Here is a 25,777-nt window from a genome sequence, read left to right on the forward strand (position 1 = left end):
AATATGCATTTCCATAAACGTCTTAAATTTAACAAATCATCGCCATCTGGGAATAACTTGAGCTAGCCAATATTGAATATATCGTTTTAATAGTCTCCTTAACAAATTACAATGAGAGAGTCAACAAGGTGCGCTCTTTTGCCTGCTAACAAACATAAGATCATTTTTGTAAAGTAACTATTAATAGTATTAGGAAATCACCAAAATCTAAAAAGTTCATGTGATATTAATAACTCTAAAAAAATATTTGAGATGTTTGACGCTGTCGTAATAAAAAGTGTAGTAAATTAGCAAAGTAGTTCTTACGTTTCATGCATCATTAATGGAATTAGCGTATACTTCATTTCCAGGATTTTTGTATTCTATCAAGTGGCATACTTTATTAAACAAGAAAAATATCCAAGCGATATTCTATTTATACATTATTTAAAGTCCAGAGAAAAATTATTAGTTACCTATATTTATCTGAAATTGGACCAAGCAAGCAGTAGAATCTAGAAACGTTTGATATTTTATTTCACTGTGAGATACAGATATTGAAAAACTGAATCTTAACGCAACCATCGCAAAAGTTTCAATTTTTAAAACGAAAAAATAAGGAAACCAAAGAGTAGAAAATTTATAAAGAAGGAAAACAAAGTAAAGAAAATTTATAAAGAAGGAAAATAAGTAAAGAAAATCATACCAAATATAGTCATTATTCAAAATTGAAAACAAAATATTCAAATCTTATGATTTGAGCCCGGATGTTTAGGCATTTATAACAGCTAAAATAGGCAGGCAAAAAAGGCAATAAAACGTAAAAAAAGGCACAATAATCTTTGAAAAAGTCATTATACATTTAAAAAAATATATTTTAGCAATAAATTTAAATTATAACTCGCATATTTATTTTGTAGAACACACATGTTGACTTTTAAAATACTTTTTTTCGTGATTAACTGTCTTTTCACAAACTTTATATAATAAAACTGTTCCATCGGTTGAAAACACATGGGCACCAAATTCACTAACGTAAGCATGAAGTTTACTTTTCAATGGTTTACTGAATTTAGGCATTCTAGCTAATCGATCTTATACCTTCCGTCACCCGACAATAACTGACTGTTCCTCACTCAAATTTCTTTCGTTTACAATAATAAACACGTGTAGCACAAAATTGTAACATTAAGATTTGGAAATATGAAAGCAAACAATTGGAAATGCTACGTGATAACTTCTATGAGAACGAGCTTAATATTTAAAATTATAAAGCTGATTGTTGATATCGTGAAGACATGACAATATCACATTTGTAGCTGTGGATTGTCGATCATTATTCATATTACACCAATAGTATTAAAGCACGATTATTAGCAGAGTAAGTACCGAAACAAATTACTTTTATTTACTGTTGCTAGTACAGTTAGTCATCGTTTCAAATATTTAAATTTCATACACATTACATTACAATTAATTAGAAAATTGAAAATAAACAAGGAATATTGCTTTAAAATGACAAAAAAGACATTTATTAATTATTAGCAAGAAACACCTAAAAAAAAGGCTAAATAAAAATTGGCCCTATCACTTTGATTTACTCCAAATCACATTTATATCTATGCAGGTAATGATTTACTTCCATCCAGTAAAAAAAGCATTTTGTCGAACATCCGGGCTCTACTTATGATATTCGAGACAAAGACACAAGTAGGTTTAGTTTTAAAGCGTGCTGTTTTAATTAGAAATTTGATGAAAATATTTAACGTAAAATAATACACATATACATCTCCTTAGATGTGAAAGGTTCACAATACTCTGATGAGATTTATCGGAGTCAAAACTCGGACATTTTCAACCGATAATTAATGAACACTAATGGACATACAATGGAACAGCACAACGTAATACAAAAGACTTGGCATTAACAATGAACTAAAGAGCATTCCACGTTAAGAAATAAAGCATTGGTTTTAAGGGTCTTGCCTAGGACATTGTGGTAGAAGCTATGTGGTAGATAGGCGTTTCTGTGGCAACTGATCATTTGATGGAACAGCCCCATATGTTGAATGCTTTTTTCTTAACGTGGAATCCTCTTTATAGTTCAGCGTCTGAATTACGTTGCGTACAACATATCATTAAACGAGAACAATCTGAAATGTATATCTGTTGTAAATAAACCTAAATGCTAACCAAATCCAATATTAATAATTAAGAAGGCCAACCGTAGCTCAGTCAGCCGAAGTCTTGTAACCAAGTGAACTAGGGTACGATCCCAAAAGATAGTTGGAAATTGCTGTTGAAAAAGCTGTAGAGCAGAATTTCTCAGAGAATTTCGACAGATTCTGTCAGTCTACCACTGATCATGTCGTAATATTATTTCTGACTACCGTAGCATTCATAGTTGGAAAGAAGCATTAAATAACTTATCACTCCAACCAATAAGATGCTGCGGATTAGGCCTAACATAATGCAAAGTGAGAGAAAAATATCAAGTTGCCAAGACAAAAGAGTAATTCCCTGAAGGACTACAGGTGATTTAAATTTCATACCACAATAATTATATAAACGATATGATTACCTTCAAGCAAGTTCGATGGAAAGAGAACTGATCCAAATTTAATTACCTAACATTATTTGTGTCTAAGTAATTCTATAAATGATTGTGAATAAATTTCAGAAACTACTATATTAACATTTATAGCCTGTAAGTAATGACGGAAGAGAAATAGTTGTAGATTTATCATACTCGTTAGCCTTGGAGCAAAGGTAACCATGATTCCACACTCCAGTTACATTCTGGAAGGAAGGGACTAGCGGTGCGACCCGGTGCAGACAAAAATTCATCGCATTTGGGACTCTACTTTCGAAACTTTCCAAACTCACTAGAGTTTTTCAAAGTTTTTGTTAAATTCTCGTTTTTTTTTTTTTAAGCTGAAACTCAGCAGCTGTAAACTTATCAGAATATCGTGATATACTTTCGTCAGCAGAAGAGAGGAAGGAGGAGAAGGAGAAAGAAGATCAAGAAAACAAAGAAGGAGTAGTAAGAGAGTAGGGAGATAAGTATGAGTGGGATCGAAGGAGAAAGGAAGGTAAAGGAAGCTGAAACCACAGTCTAGTAATATACAGTCACGAAGCTCAATACGTAGTGAATATGCATCCATAGATAGTTGCTAACCACTATGATCGCTAATATCGCCTCATTACAGACAATGCGAAATAGTACCGGCACAGTCTATTCTTCCTAGCACCCTCACAACTCAAGCTTCGTGACTGTGTATAATATACTAGACTGTGCTGAAACGAATGAGAAAATACGAGTAGGAAACGATGGAGAAGTAAGGGGAAGAGAAAGAAAAATGAAAAGAGAAAAAGAAAAAGAGAGAAAATGAGGAAGAAGAAAGTTGAGAAAAAAGAAGAGAGAGATAGGGAAGAGAAAAGGAAGAACAGTAAATGAAGAGGACGAATAGAATAAAAATGAAGACGTAAAGGAGGGGTAATCGGTTGTATCCGCATTAACAAGCATACTTCATACTTCCAGACGAGGTACAACAATAGGCTAGTATAAAATATTTACAGTAGTATTGTAGAGACTCTCTCCTTGATTTTTACTAATGCATTATGGAAACAGTGTAACTACTACAATAACAACAGTGAAGATATTATTTTAAGATGTCCTGGTTTTACATAGATTTCGTGATCTTAAAACATTCCATTATAGGAAGTAAAAGATAGTATTGAGATGCTGCGGAAACATACATTTCGAGATTTTCACACCTTCTAGCATCTCAGATACTGATAAGGCGGCTTTGGGTATGCCAACTGTCTGTCTGTCTATCTGTCTGTGCGCATATACTCTTATTTCTCCTAAGCTATTCAACGAATTTTTTATATTAAATATTATCTATCTACAGTCCATTTCTCAGGGAATGATGGACATGAAATATATCTCTCAATAAAGAATTAATGGGTCAACTCCTCATCTGAAATAAAAAAACACAATGGCCATTTAGTGCGCGTTAAAAAGTATCCAATATTTTAGGAGGTGACAGTATGCATCAAAACAAGAAAATAATGTCTAATCCCATGGGTCCTATAACATACACTTTATGAGATCTGAACTCTTGTTCATAGGAGGTGCTCAATGTGATGTCCATTCATGGCAATGCATTTCTCTGACTTCATAATACAGCAGACTACCAGATAATCATACCGTAGTTGACACTCCTGGGATGGAATACTGAAAACAAAAGTCTAGTTGAGGATATGAGCGAGGTTCAGCAGATATGGTGTTGTGAATTTTCGTAATCAGCATGTGTGGGCTGATGAAAATCCCCATGCAGTTGAAGAAACAAGGCATCAGCACCGATTCTCAATGAATATATGGGCAGGTGTTCTTGGTGATAGATTAATGGGACCATACGTGCTACTACAGAGGTTAACTAGGCTCGTTATCAGGACTTTCTTATTAACGTATTAAAACAAATTTCAAAGAGAGCGTGATTCCTCACGCCGAGGGACAGAGGAATGCATTACCATCAACGGACGTCACATTGAGCACCTCCTATGAACAAGTGTTCATATCTCAGAAAGTATGTATTGTAGGACCCATGTTTATTAGACATTATTTTCTTGTTTTTGTGCATACTAGCTCCTCCTAAAATATTGGATACTTTTTAACACTCTGTATAATATGTACATTAAATCATCTGAATGCAGGAATAAGTTTAAAATTTCATTATAACCCGTTAAAGTCTTTGACATTTATATATCATTTTTAAATTCTCGTGCCGATTTTCGTAAACATAAAGTATTAGAAATGGGTATCCTACTACACACGAATTACTACTGTATGCGAATTTTTTACAATTAATGACTACGTCTACTTAAACCGTACAATTTATAAATGGACGAAAAATCTTACTTCCAGGAATTGTAATGAATGCATTTTGTGTGCAATCGAGAAAATGAACAAATTTCATCTTCTTACGTGGGTGCAAAAAAAATATTTCATTTATATAATGCATATTATGCATTTTAAGTAGAGATGAACAAAACTAAGTGCAGCTAATAGCATTTGGTCGGCGTGGAAAGATTTCATAACTTTGGATAACATACATCATTGAAATAAATAATATTATAAATGTTTAAATGAGACAAAAAGATAAAACAGAACAGTATCTTTCTTATTTAGAAAAAGGGCCTGGTTCTATTGTATGATAGTACCTATGGTTATATAATGAGAAAAAAAATTCTCAAATAAATTTGCATTTCTAAGAAACATGAAACATAACGTTAATATCTTTTTACTTGAGATTGCACACTTGATCTCAAACATATGAAACGAAAATTCCTAGCCTTTTAATAAGGGCCTAGAAATTAAATAAAGACTGGGGAACGGATTATTATACACTGAAAGGTAGAGATAATGTTTCAAATAGCCTACTTGATTGTTTATACATATATAACAGTTGCCATAGTAGATAAAAGTTCAGTCAAGTATAAACAACTGTGGCGAAAGGCTGCTTGACGTTCGGGACTTCGGGAGGATCAATCTCGACGTCTCGAAACACTCACAAGCAGTCTTTAAGTCAACGACGCTACGTATACAACACTGTCTTGCGGGTTTTCGGCTTTACGGGCGCTGTTAGTCCTGCTTTCTCGATCGTTGTTCATTTCTAATTCTAAGTAACAGTTTAACAACACTAACTACAGGCGAGCCATAAAAATCAGACACATTTCAAAGACATATATATGTATATAATTAAATTAACATTGCCGCAATTAAATATACATAATCTGTACACTAAAATTTGCTAAATGCCCATTTCTGTTCACTTCTTAAACACTGTTTGCTTGAGAAGAACGCCACCATAAATTATGCACTCGTGCACCCTGAATCCCACGGCATCCATCACTTCGCGCAGTACGTCTTGAGGAATTGCTTCAATTTCAGCTTCAATTCGTTCCTTTAGCGCAGCGATACTGTTGGGGCGAGTTGTGAGCACTTTACTTTTGAGGTAGCCCCAAGGAAAAAAATCACATGCAGTTGGATCAGGTAATTTTGCTGGCCATGGAATATTACCATGTCGGGAAATGACTCGGTTTGGAAACAAGTGTCGAAGAATCTCCATAGATGCCCGAGAGGTGCCAGGCGTCGCTCCGTCCTGTTGCCACCACATCTCTTCAAAGTTACGTCCAATGTTGTTAATCCGGGGAATCACAAATTTCTGCAGCATGTGAATGTGACGATCTGAGTTAATAGTTACTGCAACACCGTCCTGGTTCTCAAAGAAATACGGCCCAATGATCCCAAATGAACTTACTCCACAGATACAGTTACCTTCGAACTGTGGAGGGACACTTGGAGTTCTGAGGAGCTCAATATCGGAAGTTTTGCTTACTGAAGTACCCTGTTAAATGAAAGTGGGCTTCATTTGTCATGATCAGATTTGTTTAGCAAGTTGTCACCTTCCAGCATTTCCGTAAATTTCTCACAAAAACATAGGCGATTCTCAATATCACGGGCTGTTATTTCTTGAACAATCTGGACCTTGTAAGGGCGAAAGCTAAGGTCGAAAGCAAAATGCGACGAATAGTGGTGTTTGCCAACTGCAGTGCCGTCGAATGACGTCAAGCAGATTGCTTAGGACTTCGAAGAACTGCTTCGCGAACTCGGTCTATGTTTTCCGGAGTGCGGACATTACGATGTCTTCCTGGTGGTCGTTTCTTATTCGCTGATGCTGTTTCTCGGAAATTTTTTACCCGTCGTTTGATAGTGTTCTTTGATGGCACAGCAACATTACGATCAATGTTAAAGTGGCGTCGGAATAAGCAATGAGTTTTCACCACTGTTTTTAAAGTATGCCTATAGTGCAAATGCAAGATGTGTTGAAGTCCAATTCTCCATATTTATTTACTTACCATATCAACTGAAATGCTATTCTCCTACGGTGTTCTTTAAGTACTTTTCTCCCCTCCACTTAAATTCTCCAAGCTGAACAAGGGACTCACAAAATATTCCTGGTTTTTATGGCTCACCTTGTATAGCATCAACTTCATTTTTAACAAGATTAAAGTCCACACCTGTGGAGTAACGGTTAGCGCTAATCTGTAAATACTGTATATTCTAGGAGGAGAATTTTTTTCACATTGTGCATCAACGTGCCACCACTGCGCGTACAACGCAATTCATATCGTGAGACTTATCTGTCCTATGTGTGATCTAATATTTCAGATCTAGTTCCTCCCCTAAAAAACCTAAGGAAATGTTTTCTTTGAGATCATTAATATCCCTGGGTCGTTTCGGTTTCGAGAGGATTCCTGGGCCACCAGTGCACGGCATGTTAACAGATCTACTTTCTTCAGACATGCGGCACCATAACCTTATCGATTTGTAATTCGAAGCTCTCCGAACATCATACTCATGGTTAAAACGATGTTGAACTGATGTTACACTTCCAAATTCTGCAAACCGCAACACATATTTCGCTAGTTGCCTTGCGTTTTGTGTATTCAGTCATTTCTAAGTGACAATTCGAATAATTTTGTTCGTAAAAACCTAGATCACATATAGATTGCTCATTCCTATGTTATAATCGGTTGCACTTTAAAGAGAACAACCGCCAGGATCACCACCCGTCCGCCATAAACGAACACGAGATTGCAGTACAGTCGCTAATGCAATTCAAATGGGAGTTATGACGTGACTTCTTATGTAACAACTAGATGACAGCATAGTAAACCTGACAAAAGTTGTTACCGTCTAAGCCTATAACGCAGAGCAATCTGGGTATATATGATCTAGGGTAAAAACAATGAAACAAGACTCTCGTGTTTTAAAGTCATATTGAAATAAAATAACTTTTTTGCAAGATCGTGTTTTTTGTAGTACTTACAGCTATTAATGTTAGGTTTTGAAAGTTAGATTTCCCACTTGTTGCTAGAGAAACCATTCTTCATAACCTAAAACTATACTCAAATAAACCCATTCAGTGCACTTATTCTTACTTAGTTACCATTACAGTGCAGTTTTGTGAAGGCTTTGGAATAATATTGCTCTAAATTTTGAATGCAAAATATATTTATTTGAAATTTTAAAAATATGATCGTGCAAAAAATGTTGTACAATACACGTTTGTGAAAAACATTACAAAATCTCGGAAATTGAAAAACTCGTTCTACTCGGTTATCAAACTTTTCCTGATTTTGTAAAAAAATACTTCCTTACCTTGTATCATAATACAGGGTGATTCACGAGGATTTATCGTCCCTTACAGAGCTTATTTCCGAAGACATTCTGAGCAAAAAATGTCATATAAACGTTTGTCATAATCTCAGTATTTTCAAAGTTATATTAATTTGAAGTTCTTAGTGAAATACTTTTTTCTTCAGTTTTAAGGGTAATAAAATATTACAAATATAGAATGAACTATTCAGAAGGCTCGTGTTCAGAAGCTAAAAATGTGTTGTTAATTGTTTTTCACAGATTTTATTTTTCAATTTTTAAATAAAAATGACTTGTCAAAAAAATTGTTACAAATCATACGACTTTATGAATTTGATTCTTTACAGTTTAATTATAGGCCTACATTATAATGTACAGTCTTAAAGAATTTACAAGAGTGGCATGATTTGTAACAATTGTTGTGATAAATGCATAAGAAAATGTAATTTTGTGGTTAAAAATCGAAAAGAAACTCTGTACAAAGCAACGTGGAATTCACAACACATTTTCAGCTTAGAATACTAGCTAATTAAATAAATGATACTCCTGAATAGAACGTTCTTTATCTGTAATATTATTTTACCCTTAAAACTCAAGAATAAAGGTATTTTACAAACAACTTCAAATTAGTGTAATTCTGAAAATATTGAGATTAGGACAAATGTATATATGACATTTTTTGCTCAGAATGTCTTCGGAAATAAGCTCTGTAAGGGACGGTAAATCTCGTAAATCACCCTGTATACTATAGTATCACTGGTGACATAACTTTTATAGCGACTTTCTTTTATCTCTTTCCAAACGGATCAGACTGTAGTATAATTTCAGGTGAGAATGTCATTAAAATCTTGGGCGAGTCTGGGAAGGATGCCACAAGTCTTAGCGGAGCTTGCAAACCATCGAAACAAGAAACAAGTATGCCCAGTCAAAAGTTTCTGAGGTAAATTTACTGAATGTTTTCTATAAAAACTGCGTAGTGAAACACTTTTCTTAGACTCAAAACTGAGCAAAGAGCTCTCGCAATATTAAACATTTCATGATTTGTCTTAACTAAACTAATACCATTTTGCAGAACTCGGAACGGTAGTGCCTATTATCTAACACAAATCCATTTCACATTTGACTCCGTGTTCCTATTCACTTAAAATACAAAGCCAATGTTACAACCCAATCCATACTTTGGAAGAAGAAAAAAACAGCCGCTACGAATGTCTATTGTTCTGTAATCTATATAAATATCACAGCTATCACGTCAGAAGATTGTTGGTTTCTTTGTTTCAAGACTGATAAGTCACGTCCTCTTGCAATAGGCAGACCTACAAACTGCTTTAGCGAAAAGTCGTACACTTGAAAAGAACGCCTGCAAAAACATGTGCTTCATTCGCACGTGGTAATTCACATTAAAAGTTTGCTGGCACAATAACGTCACAGCCTTTGCTTTACGATATAGATAAGAGCACAATAAATGAAGGAACTTCGGCTAAGACGGAGTGACAGGATGTCGCAGACATATTGGCGCTTGTCAACCCTTCCGTCTCATTTTCAAAGGAATGAACAAAGTTTTAAATAGACTACTTGAACAGTAGCGATGGGAAGGAAAGTTAGTAGTAGTAGTAGTAGTAGTAGTAGTAGTAGTAGTAGTAGTAGTAGTAGTAGTAGTAGTAGTAAAACTAATAATAATAATAATAATAATAATAATAATAATAATAATAATAATAATCATAATAGGCCTATGTCCTTGAGAAAGTGTTAAAACACGTCTACTGATTTGTTCCTTGGAGGCAGGAAGTTACTTAAAGGAGATCGATATACCTACACTCGTCAAGATTATTATACAGAGTGAGTCATGAGAATTTACTGCACTTACGAAGCGTATTTCCGAAGACATTCTGAGCAAAAAATGTCATATAAACATGTGCTCTAATCTCAATATTTTCAGAGTTACTCTAATTTAAAGTTGTTAGTAAAATACCTTTTTTCTTTAGTTTTAAGGGTAAAAGAATATTACAAATAGAGAATGAACTATTCAGAAGTATCATTTCTTTAATTGGCTAGTGTTCTGAATATTATAGTTTTTTTTTTAATTTGTCCTACAGAATAATAGCTGTAATATTGACAATTAACATTTAAGGAGAATAAATTCGCTTCGGCACCGGGGATCGAACCCGAGTACTTGGTTCTACGTACTAAGCGCTCTGACCACTGAGCTACGCCGAATTCAATCCACAGTACCGGACCGAATCCTCCTCCTTCAATGTTTCCCTTTGTGGCTTGACTCCAGGTTATGCACATGTTGACGTATATGTCCAATGTCAACTGCCATTATAAATACGAGTATAAATATTAATTGTCAATATTACAGATATTATTCTGTAGGACAAATTAAAAAAAAATATATAATATTCTCATAGCTGTGCAGTGCATATATTTGTACAGATTACTGTGCACGTAACTGCGGAATCCCGGCCAAACAAGTCACCTAGCTGAGTGCGCTCCTAGTATAACGGCAGTTGACATTGGACATATACGTCAACATATATGCCTAACTTGGAGTCAGGCCACAAAGGGCAACATTGAAGGAGGAGGATTCGGTCCGGTACTTGGATTGAATTCGGCGTAGCTCAGTGGTCAGAGCGCTTGGTACGTAGAACCAAGGACCCGGGTTCGATCCCCGGCGCCGGAGCGAATTTTTCTCCTTAAATACTAATAGTGTTCTGAAGCTAAAATGTGTTGTTAATTGCTTTGTACAGATTTTGTTTATCCATTTTTTACTAAAATTATATCATTCTTACGCAATTATCACAACAATTGTTACAAATTATACTTTAGGAACTTTATTCTTTACAGCTTAATTATGCATCCTAATTTACAGTCTTAAGGGGTAGGTACAGCTTACAGCAGTAAATTTTTTGGAAATATTCAACACTTTTTTTCCTCCATTACTGTATCTTGTACAATAATGAAAATTGATATGTATAAAACACTGTCCTTCTGCTATACGAAAAAAATATTTTTACGATTTCAACAAAATTATTTATATGTATATATATATTTTTTCAAAATTCAAAATGTTGGCAGTTCACTGTGCAATGATGAAGCGTTTCCCTCATAACTAAAAAACTTGTTAAATTTTTCATGTTCTCTCTCTTTTATTTCATTGCTGAAACTCACGTTTACAATATCATGCTCTTTCAACTACATTCCTTAATCATTTTTTTTTACTAGGGCTGGATAAAAAGTAATGGCAACAGTTCGATATTTCTGACATGGCTTTATTCACAGGGGTACAACATTTACGTACCTTCTATATAGTCGCCCCCCTTATTTATTACCTTTTGCCAAATGTTTGGAAGCCGTCGTACACCATCAGCGCGTCCATCTTTGTTGATGTTCCGTATTGACCGCCCTATAGCACGGATAAGTTCATCTCTGGTATTGTACCGGGTCCCTCGCAGTGGTTCTTTCACTTTGGTGAAAAGATCGTAATCGCATGGACTCATATCGGGTGAGTACGGTGGATGTTCCAGAATCTCCCATTGCCAGCGGCGCAAGAGATCCTCGACAGCAACAGCGGTGTGACTCCTTGCATTATCATGAAGCATGATGGGATTCTGTACCATCAAATGTCGTCGTTTTCTTCTGAGGGCTGGTGCTGCAGGAACCTGCACTAGTAGTCCGCGTTTGCCGTCTGCCTTGGAGGTACAGCGTGGTGCAGTATTGCCCCATCAATGTCATACGCCACAATGAACATCACCTTCACAGCACTTTGTGTAGGGCACAATTTCTTCGGACGAGAAAAACCTGGATGCTTCCATTCATTTGATTGACGTTCCAAATTTGGTTGGTTCGTATGAGCGAGCCCAGGTTTCGTCCATAGCGACGATTCGTCCAAGAAAATCGCCATCTTTCCTTTTGTACCGGTCCAACAAGGCCTGTGCGACTGCATAGCGTTGCCATTGTTAAACTTCGGAAATTTCATTGGGTATCCAACGCCCTGTAATTTTGCGGTAACCCAGAATGTCTTGCAGAATGTGGAGCACAGTTTTGTGACATACTCCAACTTCCGCTGCTAACTCACGCGCAGTCCATCGGCGATCAGGATCCAACAAGGAAGCAAGAAGTTGAACTGTGTTGTCCTCCACGCGGGGTCGTCCTGTACGGAGGTTGTCCTGAACGGCATTCCTGCCTTCCCGGAACGCTTTAACCCATCGTGCCACTGTATCCGCACATGCTTCACGCAGTCCCTGAAAACATTCTTGTGCACTACGACCTAGTGTCACTTCAATTTTGATCCAGGAACGTTGCTCTAGTTTTGTAAACGTGGTCTTAGGGCACTCGCATTATCTCTATGAAAGTCAACGTTCTACACACTGCAGTAGATTGACAGAGTACTGTCGCCGCTGACTGCACTAACTCATCTAACAGTCCTTGTTCATGTCCACACAGCTGGCAGCTCTCGAACGCACCATCGTCACGTGACAGCAGTGTTGCCATTACTTTTTATCCAACCTATGTATTTTGTGTGATAGAAAATACTGATATTTGACAATTTTTTTAAATGAATTTATTTTTATCAGACAATCTATCACAGGTAGAGTAGTGATCTTGCATTATATTGTACATATGACATGCATAAATACACACAAAAAATTTCATCACAGAATAATGGATAGTTTTTGAGTTATGTGGGGAACGCATCACCAAAATATAAATAATTTTTTTAAACCATAAAAATATTTTTTTTTCATACAGCAGAAGGATAGTGTTTTACACATAGTAATTTTCATTATTGTACAAGATACAGTAATGGAGGAAAAAATTTTTGAATATTTCCAAAATTTTACTGTTGTAAGCTGTTCCTAACCCCTTAAAGAATTTACAAGAGTGGAGTGATTTGTAAGAATTGTTATAAGTGCGTAAGAAAATGTAATTTTGTAGTTTAATAAAATCTGTACGAAGCAACTATGGAATTCAGAACATATTTTTAACTTCAGAACACTAGCTAATTAAAGAAATTATACTTCTGAATAGTTCATTCTTTATCTGTACCGGTAATATTCCTTTATGCTACCCTTAAAACTTCAAATTAGTGGAACTCTGAAAATGTTGAGATTAGGACACATGTTTATAAGACATTTTTTGCTCAGAATGTCTTCGGAAATAAGCTCCGTAAGTGGCGGTAAATCCACGTGAATCACGTACAGTGAGTCTCAGCGAACGTTCTCAGCGTTTTTGTCAGCCGATCAGTGGCAGGTCTCCCACGCTATCGCCGCATTTTTTGTATCCGCGAACTCACGGCACTTCGTCGGATTAAAACTCACGTACTGTTATATAATAACATTCGGTAGGCTACTTACCCTTCTCAAAGTAGGTGCTGAAAATATTGACCATGTTCTGTGATACGTAATTCACATCGTCATAAAAATTATCATTCTAGCACTACGTCCTAATCAGTCCTACTTCATCCTGTATCTTTTAGGTAAGCACACGAGGTTGTCGTTTGCTTTTCCGGTCATTCACAGAACCTGTTTCATTAACCCTATTCACTGAATGTATTTAGTATTGTTTTTCTACACGTAACTGGCAGCCAGAATATTTATGTCTGAAGTTTTGCCTTGTTCTATCACACGATTTCTTTTTTCGTATGTACGTTTTCAAAATGTGTACACGTTCACGCATTGATATGTAACCATTGCAAAACACAATATAACATAAGAGAATAAACTGAACTTACTCTTAACTAACCCACTGCACAGCTAAATACGTGGCTCGATCAGCCTGCCAACCTGCATCGGGTCCCCGTCGATGCAAGAGCGACGGGGGGGACCTGCCCCGCTGATAGGATGCAGAAACACCGGGAACGTTCGCTGGGACTCACTGTATAGTTCGGGTCAGCTTACTTAATCCCGTAGGGGTGAAACCTAACCATTTTCCCCTAGTACTTCTTTTTTATTTTAGTTGGTTATTTAACGACATGTATCAACTACTAGGTTATTTAGCGTCGATGAGATTGGTGATAGCGAGATGAGGCCGAGGATTCGCCATAGATTACCTAGCATTCACATTACGGTTGGGGAAAACCTCGAAAAAAAACCTAACCAGGTAATCAGCCCAAGAGGGGATCGAACCCGCGCCCGAACTCCCCTATTACTACATATGCCAGTGGAGTATAGTGATTTTCTAGCTCTCAGGTTGAATTTTCTTTCACCAACTTCGTTTTGAATTTCGGGTACTGACAAATACTACAACTGGCAGTTATTTTCTAACTGTTATGTTGGCATCAATAACTTCGGTTTGCAGTAAAGTAAACTGATCAAAATGCAAGTGCCTAGGCTGTCAATTAATAATTAATTAGTAATACCGGTATTAATATTAATATCAATACACAATTCAGTTCTGTTTCGTTGTGATTCCAATTCAACTCTATATTCAAGTAAGAGTAATTAAATAATAACTTATAGACCTACTTCGTGTGAAACATGCATGTAAATATATTGACATTTTAATGAAATTCTTTCGTGTTCAGATTTTTATTAAAATGTCCAAGAGAGGAAATAGCATGGTAGGGATTTCTCCAAAAAAGAAAGTGCTTGAATGTATTTTAAGTAAGCTATACATTTTAAAGTGATGTTCTGTTTTCGGAATTCGTACTACAGGTAATCATTTCACGTGATTAAAATACATTTTTAGGTTAGGTCTCGTGAATCGTTAACTGTTTAGTTAAAGCAATGAATTTCATGTTGCCAGACAAAATTAATTTTAATATTAGATCATACTAATCCTAATTACCAACATAATATGCGAGAATTTCAGAAGGAAAAATATAGTATTTCATAAATTATTGAATCATGTAGAAAACACCTCGCAACATAAAGATGAGATGTGGTAAATAAGTAAGACATGTAGTTATTGTTAATCGCTGTATTATTATTATTATTATTATTATTATTATTATTAGTATTATTTCAGTACGTAGCATTGTGACTTTTCTCTCTTGGTGATAACTGGTATTAGTTGGCAACACTGAAGAGACGGCCAAATTAGCCTTTTAGGAACTACACTTACGTGATCCTCACTATACTTATAGTTAAGAATGACAGAGATACAGTAATAATAGCGTAGCATCCCACCGATCCTGACACTTATTGGTAGTACTTGTGGTGGACAAAAGCGAAGAATGAGAGTTATCTCGTTTTTTCACAAATTCGAGTCCACAAATTCCCGTTATTTCATACTGTTGATGTAATATAGCAAATTATACTGTTTTCGAACCAGTTATAACATCCCAACACAGAAGCAGGTGTTTCTTTAACCAGTATGTTCCATCGGAAAATCTATACTACTAATAAATCTGTAGCCGAAATTTTTCTGGTAATTCTCGATTTTCCAAAAATAATTGGTCCTAACATATATAATTAACCACCCTGAAACCGAAAATCGCTTTTTTGAAATTTTTGTTTGTATGTCTGTCTGTCTGTATGTTTGTTACCTTTTCACGCGATAATGGCTGAACCGATTTATATGAAAATTGGAATATAAATTAAGTTCGCTGTAACTTAGATTTTAGGCTATATGACATTCAAAATACGTTATTTAAAAGGGGGGTTATAAGGGGGCCTGAATTAAATAAATCGAAATATCTCGCTTATTATTGATTTTTGTGAAATATGTTACATAACAAAAGTTTCTTTAAAAATGATTTCCGATAAGTTTTATTCCTTGCAACATTTTGATAGGACTGATATTTAATGAGATGAATGAGTTTTAAAATTAAAATACAATGCCATCTAAGGCGGTGTAATGAAATGAAAACAAATGACTACGTCTATAAGGGCCCTTAGACAACAACAATCGAAAGCTATGAAACATAGGCTACAGAGAATGTTTCTGTATTTGTATGAAGTAATATCGAAAGCTAAATTAACCGATTTGTATAATTAATTATTAATTCACCATTGGAAAGTGTAGTTTCTCTAGATGGACATAATGCTATAATGTTATTACAGTAACTTCTGAGTGCTCTCTGGACCAAAATGATCGCATTTTAATTATTTAAATACAATTTAAATTAAGTAACATATTAAACGATTTATCCTTCTATCAAACACGAATGTTCCCTGGATCAAACGTCCTATTTTCATTATGTAATTACTTTATATTTATTTCTAACAGGTGCAGCGGAGCGCACGGGTACGGCTAGTACAATAATAAAAGGAAAGTTAATCTACGACTAACAAGCTGGATCGCTTCTGGGTACGCAATAGATGAATTTAAAATTTATACGTTCCAAGTAAGTCTATTATCCGTATCGATCTCTAGTGACCCTGCTGAACGACCTCCAGCAGGCAAATTGATACTGGAGTTGAGCGAGGCAAATCCAATGAAATAAAAATAGTGACGTTTACTGAAAGCTCTGATTAGCTGCCTCATTCTCAACAAGGAGACGGATATGCGATTCTCGTGGGATTGTGATGATTAGACATCGGATGTTTAGGAAAATGCCTATTTTATTTGAATGTTCATATTTAAAAGCTTTTAGTAAATGTGCACGATTCATGAGAAATGAAGCATTCTGATGAAGTTTTATTTTGCCTTTTTTGCCGTTAACGCCTCTTTCTTTCTTTCTTTCTTCTTTTTTTTTTTTTTTTTGCTTTAATATTAACTTTTTTGCCTTTTTTATATCTACTTTTCTGCCTCCTTTTTATGCGACTACTCACTCAACAACACTGCATTTATTTCTGTGTTCGAAACAAAGGAAATTGCTGTTCTTACAGTAGCCATAGATATGAGACACACTGTTGCAATGCAGCATTGTTTTGTTTACTCTGGAATCGACCTTATCCTTCTGACTCCAGCACTGTGTTGAGAACACGAAGTACGCAGTCAGTCTAGGATTGTCTTTGTGAGGGTACTGTTGTATGGTGAAAAATGCCAAAATTGAAAACCTCGAAAACTTCTTTATATCGTCAGTGGGTAGCAGAATTTCCTGCTTTCACTATTAATGGAACTATTATTATGTAGCCAGAATGGCACTGTTTAAGTGTGCTCCAGTCACATCAGTATACGTTAAGAGTTCTTTTTCAGCATATGAACTGATTTTGTTCAATAAACGTGACAGAAGTTTGTGTGTCAATCTTGAAAAGTTGCTTGTTTTATTGTAACTCACATTATGGACTTGAAGTTGTGGATTCATGAATACAAGGGAAACAAGTCTATAGAACAGAGAAACTATTTTTCCAGTGCACTTTGTTAAGTTACTTATGGTCTTATGGATGTTTACTTTATGAATTAGGAGTGATTTAATATAATTTCAATGCTTTTTATTGCCCTATTTTTGTTCTTTCTAGAGACTTTTTAGGCGCCTAAAATACCATTTTTAGTGCCTTAACTTCCGATGTCTAGTGATGATCAATGCGACAGAGGAAGGTTTTCTCCGAGAAATTCGGTTTCTCATTTGACCAGTACTACTATGTCAGTCGTTCTAGGTATCCTAGTCATAGTGTTTGCCACCGGCTCCGAGGTTCGGGGGTTCAAACCAGGCCGAAGGCGAGAAATTCTAGAGCATATTAGAAATTCTATTGAAATGAAAATAAAGTTGAGGAATTCTGTGTCTAAATTTAATGATACAGCTTCAGACAACATTTACAAACAGTCTTTTACAGCCCAAATTTCAAATTCACAAATGTCTGCAAATCAGTAGCGCTGAAGATATCCGAATCAGGGAAACAAAAATAGGCCTATATTCATAGCCCTATTGCGATTGTTCTTAAGATTTATAAAATGTTTCTAAAGCTTGCGGAACTGTATCAAATGTTAGGTACTAATGGAAGTTTAAAGAGTTACTAGACTGACGACGTACACATATGTAAATGTAATCTACATATACATATAAAGTCGCCATATCATAGCATCCTTTGTAACTTAAATAAAAAATACGTAATTCATTTTCGGCTTCGTCAACCTGGTAGCCATAGAATACATGGTGGGAACAAATAACGAGGTGTGCGCGGCACCTAAGACAACACTGATAAGCAGACAGCGGATTTTCGGTCCCGATACTGAACGTTAGGTGTATCTCAGTTGCAGGGAGATCACTGAACTCATTGCTACGCTACCTCCGTACGCCGGACTGAAAATCCGCGATCTGCTGATTACTATACAGATCAAGGGACAAACTTTAAACTTCTGTGCCTTCTATGCGTAAGCAAAGCTGAGCCTTCTTTCTGTGTACCATAGCCAACATAAAGATTTATCTACGCACAGAAAATCGCTCCATCTATCCTAAAATTAAATATCTACTCGTAAATTGACCTGATTCTTCCTGATACACTTAAGCTGACACTGAAAAAACAATTTATTAGATTTTTCAGAATCTTAAATTCGAGTTACATTCCATTATCAAACAAATGGGCCCACCCACTCATCCAGCAATCCTATTTAAAACGTTTTTATCCGCGTCAGTGTGTAAGCAAATCTCCTTTTCGGGTTTTTATTTTCAAAACTACGGCGAAACTTCATGATATGAATTGGACACATCGCCAACCCTCCATTAAAGACAACACAGATCATCACGCTGAAAAATAACAAACATTCATGCCCTAGCAGGGATTCAAACCATGACTGTAATCTCCTTATAATGTTAAAATTGTGTTTTAATTGACGGGTAAACTAAAAGAAGACAGCCAAGAAGCTCAGTTGCTAGAGCAACTGGTTATGGATTGGAAAGTCCGGGGTTCGATCCTGGGTTGTGATGGAATTTTCTTCCAGAACTCCGAGGTTCACTCAGCCTCCTATGAAATTAAGTACCGATTTTTTTTTTCGGGGGTAAAAGGCGGTTGGATCGTGGTGTCGACCATACCATCTCATTCTAGTGCCGAGGTCAAGAAAGCATGGGACTCTACCTCCAGGTCCCCAAGTGTCTTCATGCCATGTATAGGGTTTACCGCTATTACCATATAATATTAAACACGGTGTCCAGGATGAACATTAAAGATAAGAAATTTTTATAACTCAGTAACTGACAAATTTATCGAAATGCTGTTACCAACAGGGGACAGAGGAATTCAACAAGTTCTTATGGTGGCAACAATGTTATTCCTTTCATTTTTGCTGACATTTCCGCGTTGAACGTCTGTCGAGCCACACGAGGTACACATGTGGAGATTTATTCGACACCATAAAAAAACTTTGCGAGTTTCTCTATATTTTGCAGCAAACGGTATTTGGGTAAATTTGTTGGTTATTCAGTTATAAAACTTTCTTATCGGTAGTGTTCGTTCCGGACGCTCTGTATATGGAGTGTATTATAATACGTCTATAGTAAATAACTCAACATTTTATTACAATTGAACTACACGTAATACGGCTATTTTATGCACAATAATCCGTAACCTTTTAAGTTACTACTTCGCGCACATTTGCCGTGAAATTTATGAAGTTGTCCTAATGAGTAAAATGACGAATTTCCTCTCATCACTATCATTTTCTTGACGAACTTCCCTTGTTCCCAAGTTACACGAAGCTGATGATGCGATCTTCCAACAAGATGGAATTTTACTTCAATATAAGAAAGCATTTAATAAGTTTCACAACGAGACTTTCGCCACAATAATATATTAAATATGAGGGATATATTTCTTGATCATCAAGATATCTAGGTATTACTCCAAAGGGTTACTATATTTGGGGCTTTTCAAAAACAACGTTTATGAGCTATTCATGGCATAGGATATTGTAAGAGTTGCGAAAGACGATAAGAATTTCTATTGCTCTCTTGGATGAAAAATTCTTAGGGAACGCATGAAAATAAGTCAAATCTAATAGGGTCTGTATTGTATGACTAGCAGAAGTCCTATCTAACATTTACAATACTTGTGTTAATAAATAATTTTATACAGCCAACTTCATTCTTGATTCAGTATAGTTATGTCACAATGTTTAAATTGTCTTATAATACATAGTACAACTTATGTGACATGACAATTTGGGTCTTAATATTTACGAAAAAACGAGACAGTCGAACCTGCGTTGGCACGACTGTTCCGTCAAGCTGTGTACTCACCCCTGCACTGTTGGTACATCTATGGAGTGGGAGGAAGGTCTCTTGCGATCGCCGGCCATATCCGCCAACCTTGCGAAATCTGTGTCCTGATCCATAAGACGGGCAGATTTGCGTGATTCAAGCAAGCGAACTTCTTCCAATCTCTTTTTCAGTTCCAGTGGACTCTAAAATAAAGAAAAAATGCATTACTGAATAAACCAATGTCATTCCGTGATATATATTTTTATTTTCAATTAATTATTATGTCATATCATAAATATCTATCACAATATTCGTCGAAACTAATTTAATTATACTTAATAGTTACTTATGTAGTTCCTTATTAGGTTAGTTTAACCCTTTCAGACCTGAATTAATATTAAAAAAATGAAAGAAAAAAACAGGTCACATAATCATTCTGGGGACCTAAAATTCCCAAATCAAGTCTTCACAGAAAATCAAAATTTGGGGACAATTTTGACCCCTGGGGCCCCAAAATTTTAAATTTTATTTTTATTTCGGGTATAGAAATGTTTCAAAAATAATATTCTCCATTTCTATTACACTGAATTTTTTCAAAATATTTAAAGTATCGAAGATATTCCAAAAAAGAAACAATGTACACTATAATGTACACCAGGCCTGAAGGGGTTAAAGTAATAAGGGTATAATATCAATACATTTTTAATATTTTCATTATTTTTATGATATACATATAGCTTATTTTTTCAAATATGTTAATATTTTAATTAAAATGAGAGATATAATTTTAGTTTAGTTTATAAATCCCCGGCTGTTTCTTAATTTTATTTTGGATTTCGCCTATAATGACATAGCTGCTGACCTGTTCCTTTGTCAGCTACTCATCGTAGGGATGGTCTTCCGAACAATTTAAATTCATGGTCTTATTAGACCAGGCTTGCAGAACTGGGCACCAATTGTAGCGTTACGTCACTCATCGGAATACGTCACTCACCCCTTCCTTCCACCCTCGCGTCATTGACTTGGTAGGGGAGGGGATTTGTATTCAGTGTCTATTTTACGTGATTGCGTACGGACCACAGATACGTTATTCAACGCCGGTGGACTATGGACGGGGAACCAACGCTTTCCCCATGCTTTCTACATCTCTCTCGCCAGTTCTGTATGCCTGTATTAGACCTTCTATAAAATCATCAACATCTATTCTTTTCTTTCTTTCACCCAATTTAGTACCTTAAGGAGTATATAAATCCAAACGTCCCATAGCTTACACAGCAGTCTTGCCTTCTTTGATTATTTTTATAACCAAATATTTGATACACCAGCAGCCATGCTAGCAGAACCAGTAACATTATGGAATAGTTCATGTTTTTTCTTCACGTCTTTGAAATGTTGCGAAACATTATAAACAGAGTTGCAAAAGTGTTACGAGCATGTTAGTAAAATACTGTATAAATGGAATACTATAAGCTCGACGGACTGATGGATGACCTGTAACAGCTAGTCCCCCACTGAGCATCACCGAAATCCGGCCGCAGTGAGGTAGGTCAGTACATCGCATTACCGTCTAAGTGATAATGATATAGCAATATATCTTAAAATAGACAATAAGATCAAGTTTTTACAGTGTTCACAAATTTATATAAAATAATCATTTAAAATTTCAATGTTCAAAAACCGTTTTAACTAGCTACCTTTATAATTTTCATGATTTTTTTTAGTATACTGCTATGTTGAAGATAATGGACTAAGATGGTGTTGTTAGCCATCGGTGTAGCTCAGTTGGCTAAGGCGCCTGCTTACCGATCTGGAGTTGCACTCGGGCACGGGTTCGATCCTCGCTTGGGTTTTTTCCGAAGTTTTCCCCAACTCTAAGGCGAATGTCAGGTAATCTATGGCGAATCCTCGGCCTCATCTCGCCAAAATACCATCTCGCTATCACCAATCCCATCGACGCTAAATAACCTAGTAGTTGATACAGTGTCGTTAAATAACCAAGTAAAAAAGATGGTGTTGGTGGAAAGATAGAAACGGGAGTACCCCGAGAAAAGCCTCTGCAACGTCTGCTTTGTTCGCCATAAATTCCATCACGACTCAGCCGGGAATCGAACTCGGGCCGCTTGGATGAAATACCATAGATGCGGCCTAGAAGCAGAGTGAAGGAAAGCAATTTTACATCCTCAAACTTTAATCATAACTTTGTAATCTATTTCTCGAATACATAAGTGAAATGACTGTATTTGTGACTTATACATAGAATACAGCACGTGGTAAAACACGTGTTAATGATCTACCAACAACACACTCCATGAAACGTAATCGCTTACTGAAACATAAAATTCAGTCATTTCGAAGTCTAGTTCTATATGAAACAAAGCATATTCATCTCGTACAAGGATGAATCTATATAATAAAGAGAATAACAATACTGTATCAGAGAAGTGCATTCTCGAGATGCCCGCGCGTCAAATTATTTCTCCTCCAAGACCACCGGGTTCAGCTGAGCCTATCGATTGGACGACAAAAGCGCTCTCTGTCATATTCAGTGTGACAGCAACATAGACAAAGAGTTGTGTACGTGCAGAGTGAACTATTTTTAGCTAACAAAGTGACCTCCCCAGGGCCGAGGTCAAAGTGCTGGTAAAGACCTATAGGTTACAAGGTTAACTGAATCACCTTATTTGACGTAGCGCTGGGGAAATGACTGGAATCCAAGGAGCTCGTCACAAAACACAATCACAACCACAAACAAATATAATATTGTTTTCATAACTCCTGTTTCATCATTTTATCATTGATTGTCAACATTATTGTTATAATACTCTAAAGAATATGAATAGTTACCTTTACAACTATAAACAGGAATAATTTAATTTTGCAATGTTTTATAACAGGAAAGGTAACAAAAGTGTCACTTACAGTAGATTCAATCTATGGTACGCGTACCCCCAGTATCTAAAAATGCTCACATAGGCCTATATACGAGTATAATACTTGTTGATAATTATTGCATTATATTATAATTTTTTTGCAATATCAACTCTTGTTTTCCCTCGCTTTCATACAATTTTACGTAAAAACTACTATTATTATTGCATCAATAACTACTGGATAATAATAATAATAATAATAATAATAATAATAATAATAATAATAATAATAATAATAATAATCATTTATTTTTAGTACATCAATCATAGTCTTTTGTTAATTCTTATATAATTGCAATGCAGTTTGGGGGTATGCCAGTAAAACAGATTGAATACCACTGACTTAGATGACACATGCTTTCACATTATAATGTGTTACGCGTTTCGCAAAAATTCAGTTCTTTTGCCGTGTTGCAAATAACATTACAGTTCATAGTTTAATTCGTGAACAAGTGATGAAAGGACATATAAGATACTAAACCCCCCCCCACCCAAAAATGAAGATTACCTTACCTTCTTTATACAGTATAAAAATGCATTTATAATCCCAAAAGTTAGTCATTTGATACCATTCATAAGGTGCACAGTTTAAGTAGATTTTATGTCATTAATTTTGCAAACATTCAAATATAGTACCTAAATCTGATATAGTAAAAAAGTAAGATATTCGACTTCATGGTACATATTTTTCTAGTTAGGCTTTTTCCACTCTTTAGCACTTTGCCTCTAATGCTCTTTGTTGTACAGTTTAGAGTGTATGTAATGAATTTTGCACTAATGTACATAAAATGGCCATTCACATATTGTAATCATTTGATCATTTCTAATATTAACATTTTTTTACGAACATTACCATTAAAAAGTGAGACCTTGATTATGTATGTGCTTTACTCAAGCGTAACAAACATGTTTAACCCTTAATCCCTACTCACAGCGAAACTTACACTAATCCTTCCCTGGGCTACTGGAGAACCCCATCAATTAAAAGCTTAGGGTGCTATTCATAGACATTTCGCTAGCCCGCGCTACGAGCGTGCTAAACTAATCCCGGCTATCGACTGGTTACTTGTACGGCATTCATATGATATATCGCTAACACTGGTTTATGAATACGAAAAACGTTAGTTCGCTGATCATCCACCGGAAGCCCGCGCTAAGAATATCTATGAATACGGCCCTAAATGTTTTCCTCAAAAAGCAAAAATTTAATTTCTACACATATGGTCACAATCTCCTGAACATGTCAGTACTGCCAACCAACACAAAGAAGCATTAAAATAAAAATCCCATGGGGTACTCCAGTACCCCGGGTAGGGATTATGGGTTAAAGAAATGATCGTTAAAAATAAAACTCTCTCAGCTTTCCTCTAGTGCGGTAAGATGATTGCGGGTGCGAGCAGTTTTCCCCTTCGTGGGCAGCAGTCAGCAGGCAAAGAGAGGGGGGAGGTTGTGTGGTGGAGAAATACTAGGATCAGTACCACTGGAAGCAGTGTTGGCTGGTCTAGGAGCGTTGTGTATCAGTAGCTAATAAATATTATTTCATTATAGTTACGATAGTTTTAAATTTAGTTAATATCAACTATGAATGAAATGAGTACAGTGTGTTCCATACAAACGTCATCGAAATCTACAGCTTTTAATTCTGAGTGGAAAGAAATGTTTATGTTTACGAAAATCGCAATTGTATGATTTTTGTTTTTCTCTTGTCGAGATTTAAGGATACGCCGCAGTTTTAGCTCTCGTGTTTTCTCTCATCAATTTACTCAACAAAATATTTTCCGGATGAACAAAATAAGCATTCCTTTGAATGATGGTATCTATTAGCGTCTCTTTGCTTTTTGAAAAGAGTTCTGATACATTATCACGACGTACTATAGTGTCTTTTTTTTTTCTTCCCTCTCGTAAAGACAATTATTTCTTAGTCATCAGAAAATCAACGTTCCCAATACACATTTTTCTTCAAGTCTGTTGGTCTGTGAGAAAAGAGCGTTTATGTAAGGGTACTTTTACTATCTTTTCAACTTGCACGCAATGGTAGAGAATGTAAAATCTCATTTGCAGGCTGGCGACAATATCAAATAACCGCATTTTTTAATTTTCTCTGAATGTTCTCAAATTTTCTTCGTATTGTATCACTATTCAACTTTAATTTTGGTTTCTTCATCAAGCGCATATAATTATATTTCTGAATGAGAGATTTAGTATGAGGTCCATAAAGTGTCAGTATTGAGGCTTTTTCAATTTAATGTTAAAGCGTTTGATATTTTCTTCCTTCTTTAATCTTGTTTAAGTTCATGTCTTAATCACAAGTAAAACTTAAGAACGTCTTCTTGAGTAGGTAAAACAATATCACTAATAATAATTATATCATTAATTTGACTTCTAGTATGTGTCGACGACATCTTTTTCTGTAAAATCAAACAATAATATATTACTAGAGTCCACACCTGTGGAGTAACGGTCAGCGCGTCTGGCTGCGAAACCAGGTGGCCCGGGTTCGAATCCCGGTCGGAGCAAGTTACCTGGTTGAGGTTTTTTCCGGGGTTTTCCCTCAACCCAATACCAGCAAATGCTGGGTAACTTTCGGTGCTGGACCCCGGACTCATTTCACCGGCATTA

At 35.8% G+C, this 25,777-nt stretch overlaps 1 protein-coding gene across 2 annotated transcripts in view; it reads right to left on the reverse strand.

Annotated features, from left to right (window-relative positions):
- The window catches only part of Glut4EF (Glucose transporter 4 enhancer factor), a 293,098-nt gene that overhangs the window by 220,559 nt on the left and 46,762 nt on the right, over window positions 1-25,777 (reverse strand). For both annotated transcript variants that reach the window (XM_069845865.1, XM_069845864.1), the window contains exon 2: window positions 20,268-20,431. In XM_069845865.1, coding sequence (XP_069701966.1) covers window positions 20,268-20,431 — 164 coding nt within the window. The remainder of the gene's footprint in view (window positions 1-20,267; window positions 20,432-25,777) is intronic.

Source organism: Periplaneta americana, chromosome 14 (assembly GCF_040183065.1).
Source record: "Periplaneta americana isolate PAMFEO1 chromosome 14, P.americana_PAMFEO1_priV1, whole genome shotgun sequence".
NCBI classification, from domain to species: Eukaryota; Metazoa; Arthropoda; class Insecta; order Blattodea; family Blattidae; genus Periplaneta; species Periplaneta americana.